We start from the raw sequence: 20,515 nt of genomic DNA, 5'->3' as shown, positions 1-20,515 counted from the left end.
TGAGACATTTACATCAAGGAGAGGGATTCGGAAGTTGTTGCAATAATCTAGCCAAAAGATGAGGAGGGCCTGAACTCAAGTGGTACCAGTGTAAATGAAGAAAAAGAGTTTTATGAGATGTTTGAGAGGTAGAAATGGCAAGATTTGGTAAATGGCTATGGGAGGTGAAGGTGAGTTGATGATACTGTTAAGGTTATGAACCAGCAGACTGGAAGAATGGTGGTACCTTCAACAAAATAGGGAAAATCTGGAAGAGGGAAGAGTTTGGGGGTAGAATTCAGTTTTGGATCCTGAGTTTGCAATGTTTCTTGGACGTGCAGTTTGAAATGTCCAATAGGCAATAAGTAATGGAGCTCAGAGAAAAGACTGTGAGTGACTATATAGATCTGAGTTATCTGCGTAGAGATAACAATTAAATCTATGGCAGCTGATGAGATCAGCAGGTATAGAGTGAAGAGTGAAGAGAGGAGGCCCTGGATCCCCAAAGTCACGATATAAATAATGAGTTTGCAAGAGTGACTGAGCAGGAGTGGTCAGAGAAAGGGGTAGCATCAAGAAAAGCTACAGAACAGAGACTACCCAGGTAGAGTGGTCAACAATGTAAAACATTGCAGAAGTCAAGAATGAAGGGAATGAAGAAAAGACCAAATCTGGCAATTAAGAAATCACCGGTAACCTTGGAGACAGCAGTTTCTACTGAGTTGTGAGGGGAGGGGCCAGCTGTTTCCTTTTCTAGACCATGTTTGATCTTGATCATTTCTTGCTTCCTCCCTCATATCTCTGCCAACAATCTCTTCTTCATCATTCAAATAGATGTCCCCTGCCCCTGCCTCCAATCTTCCTGTCACTCTCTTGCTCAAATCCCGTAGATAACTGTGGCCGATGGGATATAATATAAACCCTTTAGCCTGGAATTTAAAGCCCTCCCTAACTGGGCTCCTTTCCAACCTGATTTTACACTACTTCTCTTCATACACATATATTTTAGCCAACTGGGTTATTAGCTATTCCCTAACCTCCCACTTCTGAGCCCTTCTCAGTTCATCCCCTGTGCCTGGAATACATTTTCTCTTCAATCAAAGCCAAAATCAGGGGCTACCTCGCCCCTGTAGAGAACCTTCTCTGATTCCCTTCTCCAGGTCCAGAGCTCTAACCACGGAGCCATCTAGAAGCCCCTTAATTTAGACAGTGTTCTTCCCCAAAGAAGAAGGGTCCCTGTGTTGTAGAGGGGATTATTTAACCTTAGTTATGGTCATAGAGAAATAGGATGCTCCCGTTTGTCCCAATTAACTTTACTGTGGCATCATGGTTCTTCATGTACATACATGACCTTTATGTTATGAGCTCTAGAGGAAGGATTGGTTTTTTTTCTTTCTTTTTCATTTTCTCATCTTTAAGTAGACAGCATTGTGGACAACAGTGATAGAGTGGGCTGTAATACAGACTGACACTTGCGGTGTGACCAGTGTATTTACACACTCACAGCTACATATAGTTATCCTCTCTGAGAGTCAATTTCCTCCTACAAATTAGAGGTACTATTTATAATTGGAGAAAAGTCCATTGTTAAACAAAGGATCATGCGTGAGCTATTTAATTTTTATTTGTCTGCTTATCTTCAAGTACCTGGCACATGGCAGTCCTTAATAAATATCTGTTAAACTGAATTAGGAATGTGGAGCAGAAAGGGTCTTCTAAAGCAGTACCTGCTTCTTAGAATGCTTGAGGACTGCTAATGCATGGCCTTTGAGGACCATCAACATCACCGCAAGCAGAAAGCTAGGCTCCAATGCTACTTATGTTGAGGAAGTAACAGCATTGTGAATGAATCCAAATGTTTCTCCTCCCAAGCCTGCAATATCGTCACCCAAAGGGATACCGTATAGGAGCACACTATTTATTTCTGAATGTCAGCTTTACATTGCTGAATGAAGAGACTGCAGACTTGGCTTCGAAAGCCTTCGAGAAGATGGGGCGACCTTTGGTGAGGGGGTAAACATGCCCCCTCCCACAAGGGAGGGAGGGGGCTTGATTCGGACTGTCTAGTGAGCCAGGATGAATTGCAGAAGCAATGCGCCTCCCTCCCTCCTTCCAGTCCTTGTGTCTATTTAGGAGGGCACCCAGCACATCCATGGTCTCGGTAAGTACGAAACACTGACACTTCTCCTCCCTCTCAGAACCAGGGAAGGAGCTGCGGGGCACGTTGCAGCCTAAGAGGTGGCAGTGGTTGCCGCAGTGTTAGCTTTGCAAACACGTGGTCCTCCGGGTCCTCCGCGTACTCCGCGTAGCAGCAGCTGCCTAACCAAAGCCCTCGTACCCTCTTTGGGAGTCTCCCCACCCTTTTCCCCGGGTCTGCTGGCAACCCCGCGGCTGAGGGGCGCCCACCCGCTCCGCATCTTTGCCCACACCACAGCGCCGGGACGGTCACGTCGTGATGGACGGATTGCGCAACGGCTGATGGACCTGGAGGACCAAAAAAAGCAGAAAACGCAAGAGCCCCAGGACTCGCTGTACACAATTATATCCGCAGTGGAGGCGAGGGTGGTGGGGTGGATTGGGGGAAAGGAAAATCACGTATTCGGGAAGGGGGGCATTCCAGAAAATTGGGTTTCTCTGCAACTAAGGTGAAGGACTGCAGCTGGGAGTGTGGGGGAGGCCTGTGTTATTTATTAGTATTGTTGTTGTTGTTAGCAAGGTGTTGGGCTGGGAGCTGGGGGTTAGGGGTTGGGGGGGGGCGCGGAGAAATCATTGTCTCTTCTTCACAGCTCCGGGTGCGGTAGTCTGCAGCTTGCACAGAGAGGATGCAAGCCCAGAATCAACTCTGCATCCTGCTCGGGAGCAAGAGCACAGCCAGGGAGGGACCCTCGGCCGCCCTGGCTGGGCTGCGTCCCTGTGGCGCCCGGCAGAAAAGCCACGACCTTGGGCTCGGAGGCTCCAGAGATGTGCCTGGAGGAAGGAGGCTGTCAGAGAGAAAGTTGCATTTTCTGCGGTGCACTTCCTGTAGCGCAGCCTGCAGTCTTCCAGCCAGATTGCCTGGGTCCGCTGCACGCACCCCCTCCTCTGCTCTAGAGCCCAGGGTTTGTGTGCATGGTTGCTGCCGCCCGCGTATTCTTTTCTTAGTTCGCTGCTGCTACCTGGGGTTACTGGTCGCAGGCGGATTGAGGAAAGAGCCCGCTTAGCTGGCACTGAGCAATTGCCCTGGGTCCCCCTTCTCTCCTGCAGCGTGAGAGTAGCCCTCGAGTCCCCGCGGCCGGAACCCTTCTGCTTCTAGCTAAGAGGTAGCCCAATTGCAACGAGTATTTGCATTCGCACCTCCTCCTCCTCCTCCCCCCCTCCTGCCTGAGAAAAGAGGACGGACCCAGTTCCAGGCACCGAGCTGGTATTTATTTGCAAACTGTCTCGCGGTCGCCAGATTTGCCAATTAAGGCATAAACGCTTGGGAGGAGCCTTTCCACGATTTTTTTTTTTTTTTGGCACCTGTCTCTTGGAATCTGCTTTTGGAGTGCAGGGTGGTGGGGGTGGTGGCGGGGTGCAGAAAATTTAACTTTACTAGAGGGGAGGAAACTTTGTCACTCCGCAGGAGCCCGTAGGCATGTGCGATCTGGTGGAAGAGCTCCACGCGGGGCAGCATTTTCTTTGACTTTGTGCTTTGCTCCCGATGACCGTCGCGGGAGAAAGAGGACAGTTGAACTCCACGGTGGCTCCTCATCGCCGCCACCTCGCGGGGTGACAGCAGCGGCGGCGAATTACCGGCCCCGTCCTCCCACTCCCCTGACACCTTCGGGAGTCCCCAGTAAGAAGCCACTTGGCCCCGGGCGGAGGGGGAGCGAAGTCAGAAAAAGGCACCCACGGAGCCAACCTCCCGCTGCAAGAGAAGCGGGCCGGGGGGGCGGGGGGCGGGCGGGGTAGCGGGGGGCACAAGGCTGCTGGCTGCTGGATTCCAGGAACAAGTCACCCGGAATTAACTTCTCGTTAAAGTTATGGGAAGTGCGGCCATGGACACCAAGAAGAAGAAAGATGTTTCTAGCCCCGGGGGAAGCAGCGGCAAGAAGAATTCGGGCCAGAAGAGGCGATCGCTGCGGGTGCACATCCCAGTGAGTCCGGCCCCCTCCCCAACCCAAACCCGTCCTGCCTCTATCCCCCAGTGCCGTTCTGCCTCTACCCGCAGGGTCCTGGTGAGCGAACAGTTAATGCAAAAACACCCGCGATGCTAGGCGTGCGTGACCCTTTGAGGAGTCCGCTCTGCAGCCTCTGGAGGTGCCAGGGATAAACCCTCTACCCTCCAACCCCGACCAACCCCTCGCGTCCAGTCTTGACTCCGAGGTTGTCTGTGGCCGGTGGCCCGGTCGGTGTTCATGGTTTCTGGTTGCAAAGGAGCCGATGCTTGGGTGCAGCGCGCGTGCGGAAGCGTGCCCATGCTTTGTTTTGTTTTGTTTTGTTTTTTGTGTGTTTTTGTTTTGTCGCCCGTGTACGTGAGTGTATTTCTGGTGCGTACGCGCGTCCTACCTAATGCGTGGGTGCACCGGGGGTGTTCTCGCAGGCGAGTGGCGGCTAGTGGGTAGCTAGAAATGGCTGTATCGGGCTGGAGGGGTGTAGAAGGGAGAGGGCGCTCGTGGGAGGCTTTGAGGTTGTTTTGCAGAAGAGGGTTTTGGCTGCTGTAGAAGAGGAGGAGGAGGATAGGGCGGACGTGGGCCTGCGTGCTGCGCAGGAGGAGGGAGAGGGAGAGGTGGGGCAGTGGGTGGAGACGGGGAGAGCGAACTGTCTGGGCGGCAGTCGGCCTCCATCGGCTGCCCCGCCCCTTTCTAAACTCCCGGGGCTTCCATCCTGCCTTTCTTTGTAGCCTGAGGTTGAGGTGGGTGGGGCTTTCCCCTCTCTACTCCCCTTTTGCCTTCCACTTCCATCCTTGCTCCACTAGTTCTACTTTGGGAGTTGCGTGGGTAGCAAACGCGTGCTGGTGTTCACACCCTCTCCCCCTTCCCCCCGCCCCCCGACGTGGGCCTGCTTTTTCGGACTTTGGTGGTATCGATTTCCTCTGGAAGCTAGACTTTGTTAGATCTAGACGTGAGGCCCTTGGCGCTTGTGCCAGCGGGCTCGAACCCGTTAAGCCCTGGAGCCCCACTGCAGTGGGAAGGAAAACTCCACAGCTGGGTTTTGCCCTCAGTCATCGTCAAAGACTAAGGGCGCTACTGAGAGGAAGAAGGAAGCTTCAAATCTTGCCTCCTTTAAGGAGCATCCTTATGTGATTCTGCAGACCCTAGAGTAACCTTTATGCATCCATCCATCCATCCATTCATTCCCCACGTGCCCTCATCCTTCTCCCCTGTTTATAGAGTTCTTGGAAAGTCATCAGGATCCTTTGCTTAGAACCTCCCAGCCACAAACTACTTTATGGATAGGGCCCTGTGTAGGAAAGGGCAAAGAGCTAGGACGTTTTGGTGGTGATACTGGGAGTAGCATGAAGTAATGACACTACTGGATATCTTTCTCCTCAGCTGGGGAATAGCAGCATATGGAGAAGGCAGGGCAGGTGGATGGGAGCCACATTTCACCCTTCTGAGCTCCAGGGCGGCTGTGTGACCAGGTGTACTGCAGTGACCTATATGTGGGAGAATTTAGCTATTGGTGCTGAATTCTGCTTGTGGTTGGTTTTCTCTAAGATAAAATACAGGGTTTGCATGAAATTGTAGATTGTAGTTGTTACATTGCAAACAGGAAGGTTCTGCCCTGATTTTTCTATAAGATGACAATTTTTGCTGGAGAACAAGAAATAATTAGACCTTGAGGTCCTTTCTCCAAGGCAGAGACCATGTCTTCTCTTATATGCACCACAGTGCCTAGCATGTTGATGAGAGTAGAGGAGATGCTTAATAAACTTTGGGGTGACAACCACGCTACACTGTCTACTGGCAGAACTCTGTAGGATTGTGAATGTAGAATGTTCTAGGTTCCTAGTCCACTGTCCTGTCAGAAGAATCAAAATAGAAACCAAAATAAAAATATGGTAAGGCAAAGACTGGAATGTTAGGATGTGCAAATTGGAACAATTCTTTTGTAAACAGGGCTCCCTACCACCTCCCACAAGGCCAATAGTTATCCGGTGGTGAATTCCAAGTGTAGTCCAGCCATCGTTAAAGATGGCAGGTACTTTTTGGATCCAGGATCTTTTCAGTCAGTCAATAATTTTTTTTTTCTTCCTCAGCTAGGGGGGGCAAGGTATTGTGTTCATCCTGGGTGGTGATGATAATAGAGTTGGAGGAGAGCCTTTAATTTAATTCATTAAGCCTTTATGAAGTGCCTTTAAGTCTCTCTACTGGGTTCTGGAGATGTAAAGAAGACAGTTCCTGCTGCAAAGAAGTATTAGATCTGATCCTTGTTCTCAAGGATCCTACAATTTAGTTGGGGATTTGGGGAAACCGTAAGACTAACACAGTATAAGATAACTAATTTGATGAGATTGTAAATAAGTGCCAGATGAATGGAATACACAATAAAAAATATAGAAACTGAAGATAAAGGAGTGAGAATTGGAAAGAATTCAAAGATGAGGTCAGATGAGCTATCCTTGAAGCACAGGTAGGATTCAGATCAGCAGAAGTGGACTTGGACAGCATTAGTTGGGGTTGGGAGAGATTGAAGAGGAACACGCTGAGGACTAGAGGCAAGCGTGCCTAGTGTGTTGAGGGGAGAGTAAGCAGACCTGTCTGACCAGGAGTAGAGGGTTTGAGTAGGTAAGCGGTAAGAGATAAAATTAGAAGGGCTTTGAATGAGTAAGGAGTTTGGATTTTATCTCATAGGCAGTGAAGAACTATTGAAAAATTTTAAGCCTGGGCGGTAACGTGGTATTGTGTTGTTGTTTTTTAAAGACTCATTTTCCCTATATCACCCAGGTTGGAAGTGTAGTGCCTATTCAGGGGCAGATCCCACTGCTTGTTACCATGGATATTTTGACCTGTTCATTTCTGACATGTGGCCCTTTCGACTGTCCTTGGGCAATCTGGTGGTCCCCTACTCCTGGGTTACTTGCTAGATTGATGTCTGAATTAGTATAGAGACCCAGTACGTAGGCTTAGCCCACTGCAGCTCAAAACTCCTGAGCTCAAGAGATCCCCTATCCTTAGACTCCCCAGTAAAAGAGATTATAGGCGTGAGCTGCCATGTTCAGTTGCAGTATTTTAAGAAAAGTAATCTGTTAGCAATGTGCTAAATAAATTGGAGGGGGAAGAAACTGGAATCAGGGAGACAGGAGTGATAGGACTAGGTGACATTCTTACTTCCTTCCCTCCTTCCCCCAAAGACCACATTCCAATCATCTCTAAAAGTCCCGTTTGAGATGCCCTTGCTTGGCAAGCTAGGTAGTACAGTGGATAAAGTACCTGAATTAAAATCTGGCCTCAGACACTTACTAGTTCCCCTACCTTGACTTCCCCTATAAGAACCTAAGTTCCTTGACGGCAGGGACAGTTTTTTGCTTATATATTTCTATCCTTAGCACTTGGCAAGGCACAGAGTCAAATTTTTTTGTTCAATGCTTTTTCCCCCATTATAGATGGGTAAGAAAAGAGGAGTCAGAATGACAGAAGGGGATCCAGGCATTCTTGATGGCATCGTCAAGAGAAAGAGGAGTCTAGAAAGGAAGCTGATTTTGGGGAGAAGGATAGAGGAAGATAATGAGGGCTGTTATAGACATGTTGAATTTGAGGTGATCATAGACCATCTAGGTGGTAATGTTATCTGCCTTCCCATCCATCCGGCCACTAGACTTGGTGAAGTAGGTAACTGCCTTAAGTGGGAGAATGTCACTATCTAGAACAGGAGTCCAGAGATACCTATACCCTGAGAGATCTGCCTGATGTGTTTTGAGACTTCAGTCAGCATCAGCATCTTACTATGGCTTTGTTTCAGTGGTAATGTACCATATTTTCTTTGAATAGGGCATTGTGGGGCCTCCTGTTTTTCTTTGAACAAGTAGCTGGTGCTTACACTGAGAATTCTCCCACCCCTCAAGATTTCCATTTATTTTTCATGGCAATTGATCCCCACCTCCAGTCATAAGAACTCAGGGAGGGGAGTAGGTCAGGTCATGTGATTATTTTGCTAAAAACAGCAAAATCCCCCACCTTAGAGTCAATCTTAATCACCACCATCCTTCCTCCGTGATGTCCTATGATATGTTTAGGGACCTAGGAGAGGAAGAGGCTAACCCATGGTACATAATAAGCTTGGAGACATAGAGTTAAATTTTATTTATGACTGTCCTACATATGATGGAAATGAAGTCTGAATGGAGAAACTGGAATGAAAGAGGATAGGAAGCCATTCTGCATAAAGGGAGGGGAGTTAAGAGGCCTCATTCTGGCCTTTGCTTGGATCATTTTCAATCATAGCAGTAAGAAGCAGTGGACTATGTTATAACAAGCCCTGGCCTTGCAGTTAGAAGTTCTAGATTCAAATCTTGGACCTGAACCATACTAGTTCTGTGGCCTTGGACAAGCATGTAACCTATCTGACCCTCAGTTGCCTCATCTGTTAAAAAGGGGGAATAAAAATAATAATACTTGAATAATAATTCTTGATGTAATAGTACTTGAATTAGCTACCACAAAGGGTTCTTGTGAGGTCATGTATGCAAGAGTGCCATGGAGCTAGAAAGTTCTGTGTAAATGTAAACTCTTATCATTGCCATTGTGTCCTAGCTAGGGAAAAGTGGAAGAAAGGAAGAAGAGAAGAAAATGGGTAGAAGTAGCATCCTTAGGATGCTTTTGGATCTTGATGTAGCTGGATAGGTTTTGGCCAATAGTTGTAGGCCTCTTTTCTCTTTTTTGCTTTTTTTTTTGGTGAGGCAGTTGGGTTTAAGTGACTTGCCCAGGGTCACACAGCTAGTAAGTGTCAAGTGTCTGAAGCTGGATTTGAACGTAGGTCCTCCTGACTCCAGGGCTGGAGCTTTATCCACTGCTCCACCTAGCTGCCCCATAGGCTTCTTTTCTTGCCTTTCACCCCCAACTCAAGGCTTTTGGTAATAATACTTCAAATATATTTTAAAAGGTGGTTTTCTTTCATGTGTACTTTTTGGTGATGAGAGTGGGAATGATTTTGGAGAATAATTTCTGGTATAATAATTGTGCCTGGAATTCTTCCATGGCTTTGGATGAGGGAGGGTTTTTTTTTTTTTGGTTGTGTTTTTTTTTTTTTTTTTTGGCCAAGAGGGAATGGGTTCTTTCTTGTCCTTATCTGTCTTGTTGCCTGTCTCTGGTTAAGGCAGCTGTACTGTTGAGGCTGAAACTCATCATATTACAGTCTTATCATTGTAGTTATTAATGACTGGGTCATGGGAACCTTGAGCAAGGAGACTTGAAGTAGGAGACTGAGCAGGGAGGGAGAGATTTTGTGAGACAGGGCCGAGAGAGCAGTCTGAAGGATGCTCAGGTAGGACTGGAGCGATTACGGGTTGGTTGAGTTTCTCATTTCTGCACCACAGGGCATTGCTGACAGAATGCACAGGTCACTGTGCCCTCCTGGGACAGGTGTTACAGAAAGCCTGCATAGTTACTGAAGGGAGACGATAAAAATAGACCAAAGAACAGATGGCGGGTCAAGGAGCATGGACGAGGTGCGATACTGGTCCAGTCTGAGGGGGCAGACAGTGTGAGGGGATGTGTGCCTACTGCATCTCTATAAAGATTGCAGGCTTCTTGAAGCTGGAGTTGCTGACCATTCTTCTCTGTGTTAGGGAATGAAATGGTAACTCCTGCCGCAAGCCACAGTTGGAGAGTCCCAGAAAAGGAAGGGGGTCTGATGGTGGGCATCGCTGGGGCTGGGCGGAGCAGGGGTGGTAGTGCTGGTGGTGGTTCATGACCTATGTTATTGTTGGATACCTGAAATAAATATTTACTTGTATCACTCCCCAGCCCACTCTGGAAATGAATGAGATTAAATTCAGAATGACTGTGAAGGAAAATAGCACATGAAGAATCCAGGGTGGTGTCATTACATTTGGCCAATCATGTTCTTTGGCAAACTCTCTTCTTTCTTTCTTTTTTTTCTTTTTTAAAAAAATTATTTATTTATTTTTAGTTTTCAACATTCACTTCCATAAGATTTTGAGTTGCAAATTTTATCCCCATCTCTCTCTTCTCCCCACCCTAAGATGGCATGCAATCTGATGTAGGCTCTATGTACGCGTTCATATTGAACCTATTTTCACATTAATCGTGTTGTAAAGAAGAATTAGAACCAGTGAGAGAAACCATGAGAAAGAAGAAACGAAAAAAAAAAAAGAAAAAAAGAGATCAAATAATGTGCTTCAATCTGCATTCAGACTCCATAGTTCTTTTTCTGGATGTGGACAGCATTTTCCATCTTGGCAGACTTCTTTTTTAGGGTTTTGTGACACTGCACACTCTTGGCTCTCCTCCTGCCTGACCATTCCTTCTGAGTCTCCTTCATCTACGTCATGCCCAAGAACGTGGATGTGCCCCCAAGGCTTTGTGCTACCCAGGCCCTCTTCTGTATAGTCTCACTTGGTGAGCTCAGCAGCTCCCACAGATTCAATGATCGTCTCTAGTCAGACGATTCCCAGATTTCTCTCTCAGATCCTAGTCTGTCTCCTATCTCTAATCCCTCAATACCTCTTCAGACACAGTTCGAACTGAATGTCCTGCAGACAGCTCGTACTCAGCATGGCCGAGCAGAACTAATTTATTTTTCCTTCCAGATTCTTCCCTCTTCCAGACTTCCCTGTTATTGCTGAGGGTACCACCATCCTCTCAGTCAGCAAGGCCAACCACTTTGGTATCCTCCTGGACTTCTAATTTGCAGCCCTACATATGCACTGTGTTGTCAGGTCTTGCTTTTTTTCCTTCTTTCACCATATTGCTCTTACACATCCTCTTCTCTCACTCGGCCACCACCCTGGTGCAGGCCTGTTTGGCCAGTCTCCATCTCTTCCAGTCCACCCTTCATTCAGCTGCCAAAGTGATTATCCTAAAACACAGCTTCAACCACATCAATTCTAGTAGCTCCCTATTATCTCTAAGATCAAATAGAAAATCTCATTTAAAACCCTTCTCAACCTTGCTCCTCCCTGCCTTTCCAGTTTTTTTTTTTTACATTTTACTTCCTTCCACATACTCTATGATCCAGCTAGTAATAATAATAATAGCATTTATATAGCAGCTAGGTGGCACAGTGGGTGGAGTGCCAGGCTTGGAGTAAGGAAGATTCATCTTCCTGAATTCAAATCTGGCCTCAGATACTTACTAGCTGTGTGACCCTGGGCAGGTCGCTTAACCCTGTTTGCTGCAGTTTCCTCATCTGTAAAATGAGCTGGAGAAGGAAATGGCAAACCATTCTAGTATCTTTGCCAAGAAAACCACAGATGGGGTCACAAAGAGTCAGACATGACTGAAAAGTGACCCAAAGCATTTATGTAGCACTTATAAGATTTGTGGAACACCATATATATGTACATGGGTGTGTGTGTGTATAAACTAATTTGATCCTCACAAAAATATGTTGAGATAGGTGCTATTATTATGCCCATTTTACTAGTGTGAAAACTGAGACACACTGAAGTTTAGTGACTCGCCCAAAGTCACTAGTGAGTGTCTGAGGCAGGATTTGAACTTGAGGTTTTCTGACTCAAAGTCCTGTGCCAACTAGCTACACCTGACCTACTTACTGTTCCTTTCACGGAAGACTCCATCCCTGTGCCCTTTCACCAGCTGTCTCCCATACCAAGCTTGCTCTCCCTCCTTACCTCCCCTTCTCAGGTTCCTTGATTTTCTCAAGACTCCATTCAAATTCTACCTTCTGACTTTCCCAGCTGCTAATGCCTTTCCCTCTGAGATTATCTTCCATCTACTCTTATATAACTTTTATATGATGAAATTAAGTAATATTTGCAAAGCACTTAGCCTGGCACATAGTTTGTGGTTCAGTCATTTTTTGGTTGTGCCCAACTCTTTGTGACCCCATTTGGGCTTTTCTTGGCAGAGATACTGGAGTGGTTTGCCATTTCTTTTTCCAGTTCATTTTTTTACAGTTGAGGAAACTGAGGCAAAGAAGGTTAAATGACTTGCTCAAGGTCACATAGCTAGTAAGTGTCTGAGGCTGGATTTGAACTTAGGAAGATGAGTCTTCCTGACTCCAGGTCTGGCACTCTATCTACTTCACCACTTGGCTATCCCCTGGCACATAGAAGGTACTTAATAAATGCTTTCCCCCTCCCTTCCTTTCCCACATGTACTTATTTACTCATTGTAATTAGAATGTAAGCTTCTTGATTGCAAAAAATGTTTTTGCCTTTGTATCCTTAGCACTTAGCACAGTGCCTGGCAATTCATAAATGCTTGTTGACTGACAGATTGGCAAATAGGCTTGGGTTTGACCTCTTCCCCAGTATGCACTGTTTTTCTGGGAGGGGGTGTATAATTATGGTTATAACTGTAGCAAAGGTCCTGGGGTTTGGAAATTAATGATTGAATGAAAAAATTAAGCGCTTATGTGTCAGGTTCTCTGCTAAGTGTTGGGATTAAAAATACAGGCAAGCAGAATAGTCCTTACCCTCAAGAGACTTCCTGGGGGAGGCAGTATGTTTGGGGGAGTTATCACCAGGGAAGAGTATTTTGACAGGGGATGGGAGACATAGGGCAAATTATTGACATGTCCTTTACTGGAATAGTGCTATTGATTGGATCACCAAAGGATGCTGACTGCTCTTTAGTCATTCTGGTATCAGTCATCAAGCATTTATTAAGTGTAGACTATCTGTTAGGCCCTGGGGATACAAATCCAAATCCATTCCTCTTATGCTGTTCATATACAGTATCCTGGGTATGAACTGGTCCCCAGGGACCAAGAGTTCCACCAAGTCTAAGAAAATCCTCAGAGCTGGGCGGAGAAGTATTGGACATTTTGACAGAGCCACTCACTTGGCCCAGTGCATACCAGAGTCACCATAGTTAAGTGAATGGATTTAAAGTCGGAAGATAAGGGTTTGAATCTTGTCGTAACTTGTGTCTTCTTGGGCAAATGATTTAACCTTTCTAGCTCTCACTTTTATTTATCTGTAAAAGGAGGGAGTGGTTCTTTCCAACTCCAAAATTTTAAGATATTGTGAACTCCTCAGAGACTCAGTGCATCCTGAGCCCCAAGATAGAGGCAGAGGAGACCTGTTTTTTGGGTGTTTTTTTTTTTTTTTGGTTGCTGGTTTGTATATTTTTCTCTGCAAGGATCTCACAGCATAAATTTGAGTGAGTCTCACAGCCCAACATTTGGATTATAGACTCTTTGGTTCTTAGGTTCAAGGGTAAGACCAGAATATGTTTCAAAACCACTCCAATCAGCTGTTCTTGATTGGCTAAGTGGACATTCTTGAAGCACACAGCAAGAAATATTTATTGAATGCATTTTGCTTGCTGAGCTCCATTCTGTGCCTGGGGCGAGGGCAAATACTAAATAAATTAATTTACAGTCCAGGTGGGGAGCTTGCCCAGGGAAATGATTTACATAGAAATGAGGGCCAACCAGTGGTTCAGGGATTTGAGAATGTGGTCCCCAGGGCCAAACTCCCATATTTCTATCCTAAGGGAGACAATGTAATGAACTGGGGGGGAAAAACAAAATAAAAAAACCCAAAAAAACAAAACACTGGATTTGGAATCAGAGACCCTGAAGTCAAACTCCCTTTTAACTACTTATAGTCACATAATCTCTCTTGGCCTCAGCTTCCTTATCTGTAAAACAAGAGGGGTGGGCTAAGTGACCTTTAAGGTCCCATTCTATTATTTCTACTTTACAAATTTGTTGTTGTTCAGTCATTTCAGATGTATTTGACTCTTTGTGACGCCATTTGGTGTTTTTTTTTTTTTCCCAAACATACTGGAGTAGTTGCCATTTCTTTTTCCAGCTCATTTTATGGATGAGTAAACTGAGGCAAACAGGGTTAAGTGACTTGCCCAGGGTCACACAGCTATTTAAGTGTCTGAGGCTGAATTTGAACTCCAGGCTCAGCACTCTATCCACTGGACCATAGACACAAAGACAAAAATGAAGCAGTCCTCGTCCTCAGTGATACTACTAGCTATCATTTATATAGTGCTTTAAGCTTTACAGACTATTTTTAAAATATCCCATTTTATCTTCACAACAGCACTGGGAGGTAGGTGCTATTACTATGCCCACTTTTACAGATGGGGAAACAGACAGGTTAAGTGATTTGGCCAGGATCACTTAGAAAGTTTCTGCATCAGGATTTGTACTTAGGTCTTCCTCACTCTAAGTCCAGTGTTCTTTTCACTGTGCCACCTAGCTGTCATAGTAATAACATCATAATAAAAAAAACCTGCTCTCATTTTCTTCCTACTCAGCCTCCCTTTCTTCCTTTCCCTTTCCCTCTCCCCACTGTCTCTGTTTTTGTCTGTCTCTCCTTCCCTCTGTCCCCTCCTCTCCCTTCCCCTCTCTTCAGCCTTCCCCTCTCTCCCCTTGTTTTTCTTCCGCTTTCTCTCTATTCGTGTCTTCTCCATCTCTCACTTTCCCTTTCTCTTTTCTCATATTTTCTCTCTCTCTCTCTTTCTCTTTCTCTTTCTCGCTCTCTCTCCTTGACCTCCATATGTTTTATACAGTTTGCTTTGAAATCTTTGGATGAACAGCTCTTTGTAAAAACCACACCATATTATGATTAATTCATTAATTTAGATGCTAGAACATTTTGTCACCTAAGGGACAAATATTCAAAATGGAGCTATACTCAGTGTACCAGAAGGAACAGTACTACAGAATACACAATCTAGCTAGTGTCTTTCATGTTACCTTGTTTTCTCACACATCAAAACCTTTCCCCCTCCTTTTATTGGCTTCAGACCTTTCATTAGGGTTTTTTTTCCTGCTTGTTTTCTTTTGATTCCAGGATGTATCAAAACATGTTTGAATATTGTACGGATAAGTTAGAGTGCTAATAAGGATAATTGATCTGTTCCCCACCAGACTAAAAGCTTAGGAGGGTTATGACTTGTCAGTATCTTTTCTATCCTTTTAAAAAGTTCATTTCTATCAACTTCTTCAGCTGTTAATCAGTTTGCACTTTTCTTAAGCACTTAAGCAAATAAATGTACTCTTGATAGTTCATCTTGCTTTATTTTGTTCCCTTATCATCATCTTATTTATCCCTTGCCATCTGACTTAGATTGCCTTTCATTGGAAGGACACTTCCCCAAGGTTACTGAACGGGCAGGCAGGCACTCTGAGCACTAGGCTGAAAAGATTCCACCATTTTCCTACCTTTCCCCTTCAGTAATCTTTCTTTTCTCCTGAAATAAGTGGTTCTGTCCACTCCACCCAGTGCGGATTTGAGTGATGCCCATTTGAAAATTTATTGTCCACACTTGTTCTGCAGGCTATTCTTACCCTGGAGTAGTATATTGGATTTGTTCAAGATCTGTTAAATCCATCGTGTAAAGTCACCTACCATGTGCCAGTCACTGTGCTAAGTGTCATCAAAAAACAATCATGAGGCTGATACATGCCAAGATAGGTGATCTGCTGAGCTTTGAGTTGAAACAGAGGCCTCAGTTTGGTTGGCTAAGTAACTGTGACCTCTCTGTGAGGTTAGCATTGTTAACCTCCCTCCGAGAACCTGATAAAGTTCAACCATCAGGAAACCTCCGTCCCACCCCTCCACTCCCACCCCCTGCCCGTTTTGTTCCTCTGATTGTAATGCAGTCTTGAGACTGCATATTGAGAATGTATTTCTATGATGATCCATCTATGATGATCCATCCATCGTGCTCCTGAAGCTGGTATTTTATAAAACCACTGCTGATTCTACCAGGCAGGGCAGTGGTTAATCCAAATTTCACTCACCTCTTTCTTCTACCCACTTTGAAAATCATTTAATCTCCATTCTTTACTTCCTGTTGACAGGAAGCTCTCCTTTGCCAACTCTGAGTTTGTCAGGCTGACCTAGCACCACGGGGCTCCTGCTAGGGCAACTCTGTTTGGATATTCCCCCAGCCTGGCAGAGAAGCTGCTGATGAACAGACAACAGAGGCCAATTTGCTCTGTGTGACCCCAGGTGTCCAGTACCTTTTTTCAGTATTAAAACAGGCACATTTAGGGCCATGGGGCCTTCTTCCAGCAGCCCTCCTGGCCCTCTGTGGCTGAGTAAGGCAGGATCTTGGGAGCAGTAGGAATGGAGGAGGCTTTAGTTGACAGAAAATAGTAAATCTCTCTTCATTTGAAAGCCTTCATCACACAAAGCTGTCTTGATGTCTTGAGGCCGCTGGTGGGTTGTGCACTTGACCTGGAGTCAGGAAGACCTGAGTTCAAATCCAGATTCAGATTTGAACTAGCTATATGAGCTTGGACAAGTTATTAACCTCTGCCTCAGTTTCCTCATCTGTAAAAAAGGGGATCATAATAGCACTTACCCCCCCATCACAGCTGCTGTGATGATAAGATGAGATAATATTTCTAAAGCAGCTTACAAACCTTAAAGTGACGTATAAATTATTATTATTATTACCATTGTGCTGCAAGCTGTGGGCATTAGGACACACTCAGGACTAGGGGTTGCACTAACTATACTTGTGGATCAGTGCCATAAACATCAGTGAGAATGTTTGGGTGTGGGCCTGAGGTTCATAGGGATGAGAAATAGGAGGGGCAGAGGTTGGGAAAAGAAAGAAGGATCTGTAGGAGTTATGGGTATTTCATAGAAAATTAGAATTTTAGAGGTAAAAGGGAAAATCAAAATCAACAGTCTCTTCCACTGCCATTATTTTACAGATGGGGAAATGACAGCCGAGAGACTGTAGCATCATAGGAGCATGGAATCCTAGATTCAGGGCTGGAAGAGATTCGTCCCAGGTTACACCGCTGGTTAGGGAGGGCTGGTATTGGAAGCCAAGTGTGGTATTTGGTCCCTTAAGTTAGTGCTTTCCTCCCTCCCGCATGCTGCTGTCTAGAGCCAAGCCTGTGTTTGGAGGGATCTAGACTTGGTTTGATCTTGGGGTCACAGAATCACAGAATTTTCAAAGTTGGAAGGCCATATAGTTAAACCCCCCAAAAGAATCTCCACTAACTGCAATTTATTTTATATGTGGTTGTCTGAAAAAAATAAAAGGGGTCACCTTTGCTTGAAGACTTGAAGACGATGATGGGGAACCCAGTGCATCCTGGGTGGCCCATTCCATATTTGGATAGCTCTAATTGTTAGGAAGTTTGGGGTTGTCCTCACCCACCTTCCCCATCCCAGAAATCAAATCTAAACTTGTCTCTCTATAAGCTTGTTTCTCTGGGATAAAACAAATCTATTCCCTCTTCAGCATGACAGTGTGGTACATATGTCTCTACAGGTATCATGATTCTCCTCCCGCCCTGAATTTTCTTTTCTTGAAGCTAAAAATTCAGTCCTTCAGCATCCCATTCTGTTTGCCCTCCTCTGGACATTCCCCAGTGATTCAGTGACCTTTCTAACCTCTGCACTGACCGCAGTACTTCAGGTGGGATCTGATTAGTTCAGAGTCCATCAGGCCTGGGGCTTCTTTCTTTATTCTTGGAAGCTGTTACTCTTGATGTGGTCCCAACTCGTGTTAGCTTTTTTGGCAGTCACATCGCATTATTGATGTATAGTGAGCTTGCACTTTACTAAAAACCCCAGATCTTTTCCAGACAATCTGCCGCTTCTCTTAGCCTGGCATCTCTCTTCCCCACCTGCTGACATGCTCAGATTTATCGGTGTGCTGTCCCTGGCAAACCCAAGCTGGTGTGGGCTTGGTACCTGGATACCTTCAAGAGAATGAGGCCTGTGGAGAGAGAGAGACAGAGAGAGAGAGAGAGACAGAGAGAGAGAGAGAGAGAGAGAGAGAGACAGAGAGAGAGAGCGAGCTGGCTGGTTTGGCAACTCCTTGGCTCTGGCTTGCTCCCTTCTATTCATAGTAGACTCTTTGATTGGCTCTGCTTCTTTTCCTCTGCCCCGTCACTGAGACTCAGTCTAGCTTTGCAGAGCAAAGAAAGCACTCTCTGGCCTTTTCAACATCAGAAGGACTGACTTGTCAAGCGTTTGAACTTGTTGGGGTATCTCTATCATGCCTGCGTGATGGCACCCAGGCTACAGCCGCTCCATTGAGCCCCCTGGTCTCATTCCCCATTTCTTCTTCTTCTTCTTCTTTTTTTTTTGTGAGGCAATTGGAGTTAAGTGACTTGCCCATTGTCACACAGCTAGTGCGTGTTATGTGTCTGAAGCTGGATTTGAACTCAGGTCCTCCTGACTCCAGGGCCAGTACTCTATCCGCTGGGCCACCTAGCTGCCCCGTCGTTCCCCATTTCTAAGCCAGGCACTTGATTCACTGTGATAGCCTGAGAGTAGAAGAGGATGAGTAGACTTCTGAGGTTTTGACCGGACAGGATGCTTACAGATGTGATAACAAACAGTCACTTGATGAATTAATTGCCTTTCAGTAGTGTGAATATCTGGTCACTCTCATTTGTAGCAGGGTTTCTTAATCCTTTTTTGTGTGTCCTGGATCCTTCCGGCAGTCTAGTGAAGCCTATGGACCCCTTCTCAGAACACTGTTTTTAAATAAAGTAAAATAAAATATGTAGATTTACAAAGGAAGCCAATAGCTATGAAAATATTTATTTAAAACAAGTCCACACATCCCAGATTAAGAAATCCTGCTCTATATTTGGCAAAAAGCCAGGAGTTTTGCCAAACCAGCCAGCTCTCTCTCTCTCTCTCTCTCTTTCTTTATACAGGCCCTCATTCTCTTGAAGGCATCCAGGTATCAAGCCCACACCAGCTTGGGTTTGCCAGGGACAACACACCGATAAATCTGAGTGTGTCAGCAGATGGAGAGGCTAGGTGCCAGGCTAGGAGAACTGGCAGATTGTCTGAAAAAGATCTGAGAGTTTTAGTAAAGTGCAAGCTTGCTGTGGGTGGAAGACCATCAGAAGGTTGTCCCTTAGGTTTCTCTAGAATAAATCATCCCAGTTCCTTCGATATGGTGTTCTCTAGTCCTTTGATAATTTGGGTATATCGGAAAGTACTCTGAATTGAGAATCAGGGGACCTGGGTTCTGGACTCAACCTGCAACTAACTCTGTGAACCCGAGCAAGCCATCCCTCTCTGATCCAGTTCAACATTTATCATTCAGCAGTGCTTCTAAGAGCAGCAGGGTGATGCAGTGGTTAGAGCACTAGGCTTGGAAACAGGAATACTCATCTTTGTGAGTTCAAATCTGGCCTCAGACACTTACTAGTTGTGTGACCTTGGGCAAGTCACTTCACCCTGTTTGCCTCAGTTTCCTCATCCATAAAATGGGCTGGAGAAGAACATGGCAAACCACTGCAGTGTCTTTGCCAAGAAAACCCCAAGTGAAGTCGCCGAGAATTAGACGTGACTGAAACGACTCAACACATGTTTCCAAGTCAACAGCTTCTTTTTCCTTTGTGGAGGAAAAATGAGAAGCTGCCGTGAGAGTTGTTAGGCTTGGGGGAGATGTGACTTTCCTTTGTGCATTGGATTTTGCTTTGGCTTGTTGATTTATTTAGGATTTCTGGAACTACCTCTGGGCCCAGTATGATAAAATAGTCTTCCTTAATGTATGTGGGAAAATGCCAAGCAACAGTGCTGAAATGGGGTGAAGATCAGTGGCTTACCTCTGTACATAGCCCGGGGAGGTAGCTAATGCAAGTGTGATGTTTCTCTTTGACAAATAAAGAGACCTAAGCATGAAGTGGTTAAGTGACTTGTGATAGGTCACATCAGCCCTCGTGGCAGAGTTGGGATTATCACCCAAATCTTCCGATTCCTAGTCTAATGATCGTTCTGCTGCTTCTCAAAATAAATTGAGATGACAAGCAGCTGGTATCATTTGTCTGCTGGGATTACTTTAAGTTTGCAAATGGTGGCAAGCCCTGGCGGGTCTTCTCAAGCCAAAAAAAATAAACAAAAATAAACAAAACGCTCTGAGTATGGGTTCAGTGATAGCCTTTTCACCAGAAAGTGGGTCACCAGGTGATAAGAGTTTGTTAGCTACAGCACTCATAAAGACCATCTACCAAAGCATGATGGGATGGCATTCTGCACTGGGGAGAAAGAAGTGACCCCTCAGTCCCATCATCTTCAGGTCATTGGGAGGATTGAGGGATAATACTTGCATGAATCATCTACCAGGGTTATTGTAAAGAACATACTTTATAAACTCTGAAAATGATCTTTTTAATGACTTCAGTCTTATTCAAAACTTGCCCTGTGAACTAATTCTGTAGCATTGTGATTCCTTCCTTCCTTCCTTCTTTCTTTTTTTCTTTCTTTCTTTCTTTCTTTCTCTCTCTCTCTCTCTCTCTCTCTTTCTTTCTTTCTTTCTTTCTTTCTTTCTTTCTTTCTTTCTTTCTTTCTTTCTTTCTTTCTTTCTTTCTTCCTTCCTTCCTTCCTTCCTTCCTTCCTTCCTTCTTTCCTTCCTTCCTTCCTTCCTTCCTTCCTTCCTTCCTTCCTTCCTTCCTTCCTTCCTTCCTT

The 20,515-nt window shown here is 45.4% G+C and overlaps 1 protein-coding gene across 2 annotated transcripts in view; it reads left to right on the top strand.

Annotated features, from left to right (window-relative positions):
• Positions 1-3,569: 3,569 nt before the first annotated feature.
• The window catches only part of PRKAG2 (protein kinase AMP-activated non-catalytic subunit gamma 2), a 452,810-nt gene continuing 435,864 nt past the window's right edge, over positions 3,570-20,515 (top strand). Inside the window, exons 1-2 of one of the 2 annotated variants that reach the window (XM_027840942.1) lie at positions 3,570-3,793; positions 3,979-4,094. In XM_027840942.1, the coding sequence (XP_027696743.1) occupies positions 3,981-4,094 (114 nt within the window). In that variant the 5' untranslated portion in view covers positions 3,570-3,793; positions 3,979-3,980. Of the gene's footprint in view, positions 3,794-3,929; positions 4,095-20,515 lie in introns of those variants that run through there. The other variant, XM_027840946.1, reaches the window with a different exon arrangement.

Source organism: Vombatus ursinus, unplaced genomic scaffold (assembly GCF_900497805.2).
Source record: "Vombatus ursinus unplaced genomic scaffold, bare-nosed wombat genome assembly UNPS02014852.1, whole genome shotgun sequence".
NCBI classification, from domain to species: Eukaryota; Metazoa; Chordata; class Mammalia; order Diprotodontia; family Vombatidae; genus Vombatus; species Vombatus ursinus.
This window is presented reverse-complemented; position numbering and strand designations above follow the sequence as displayed.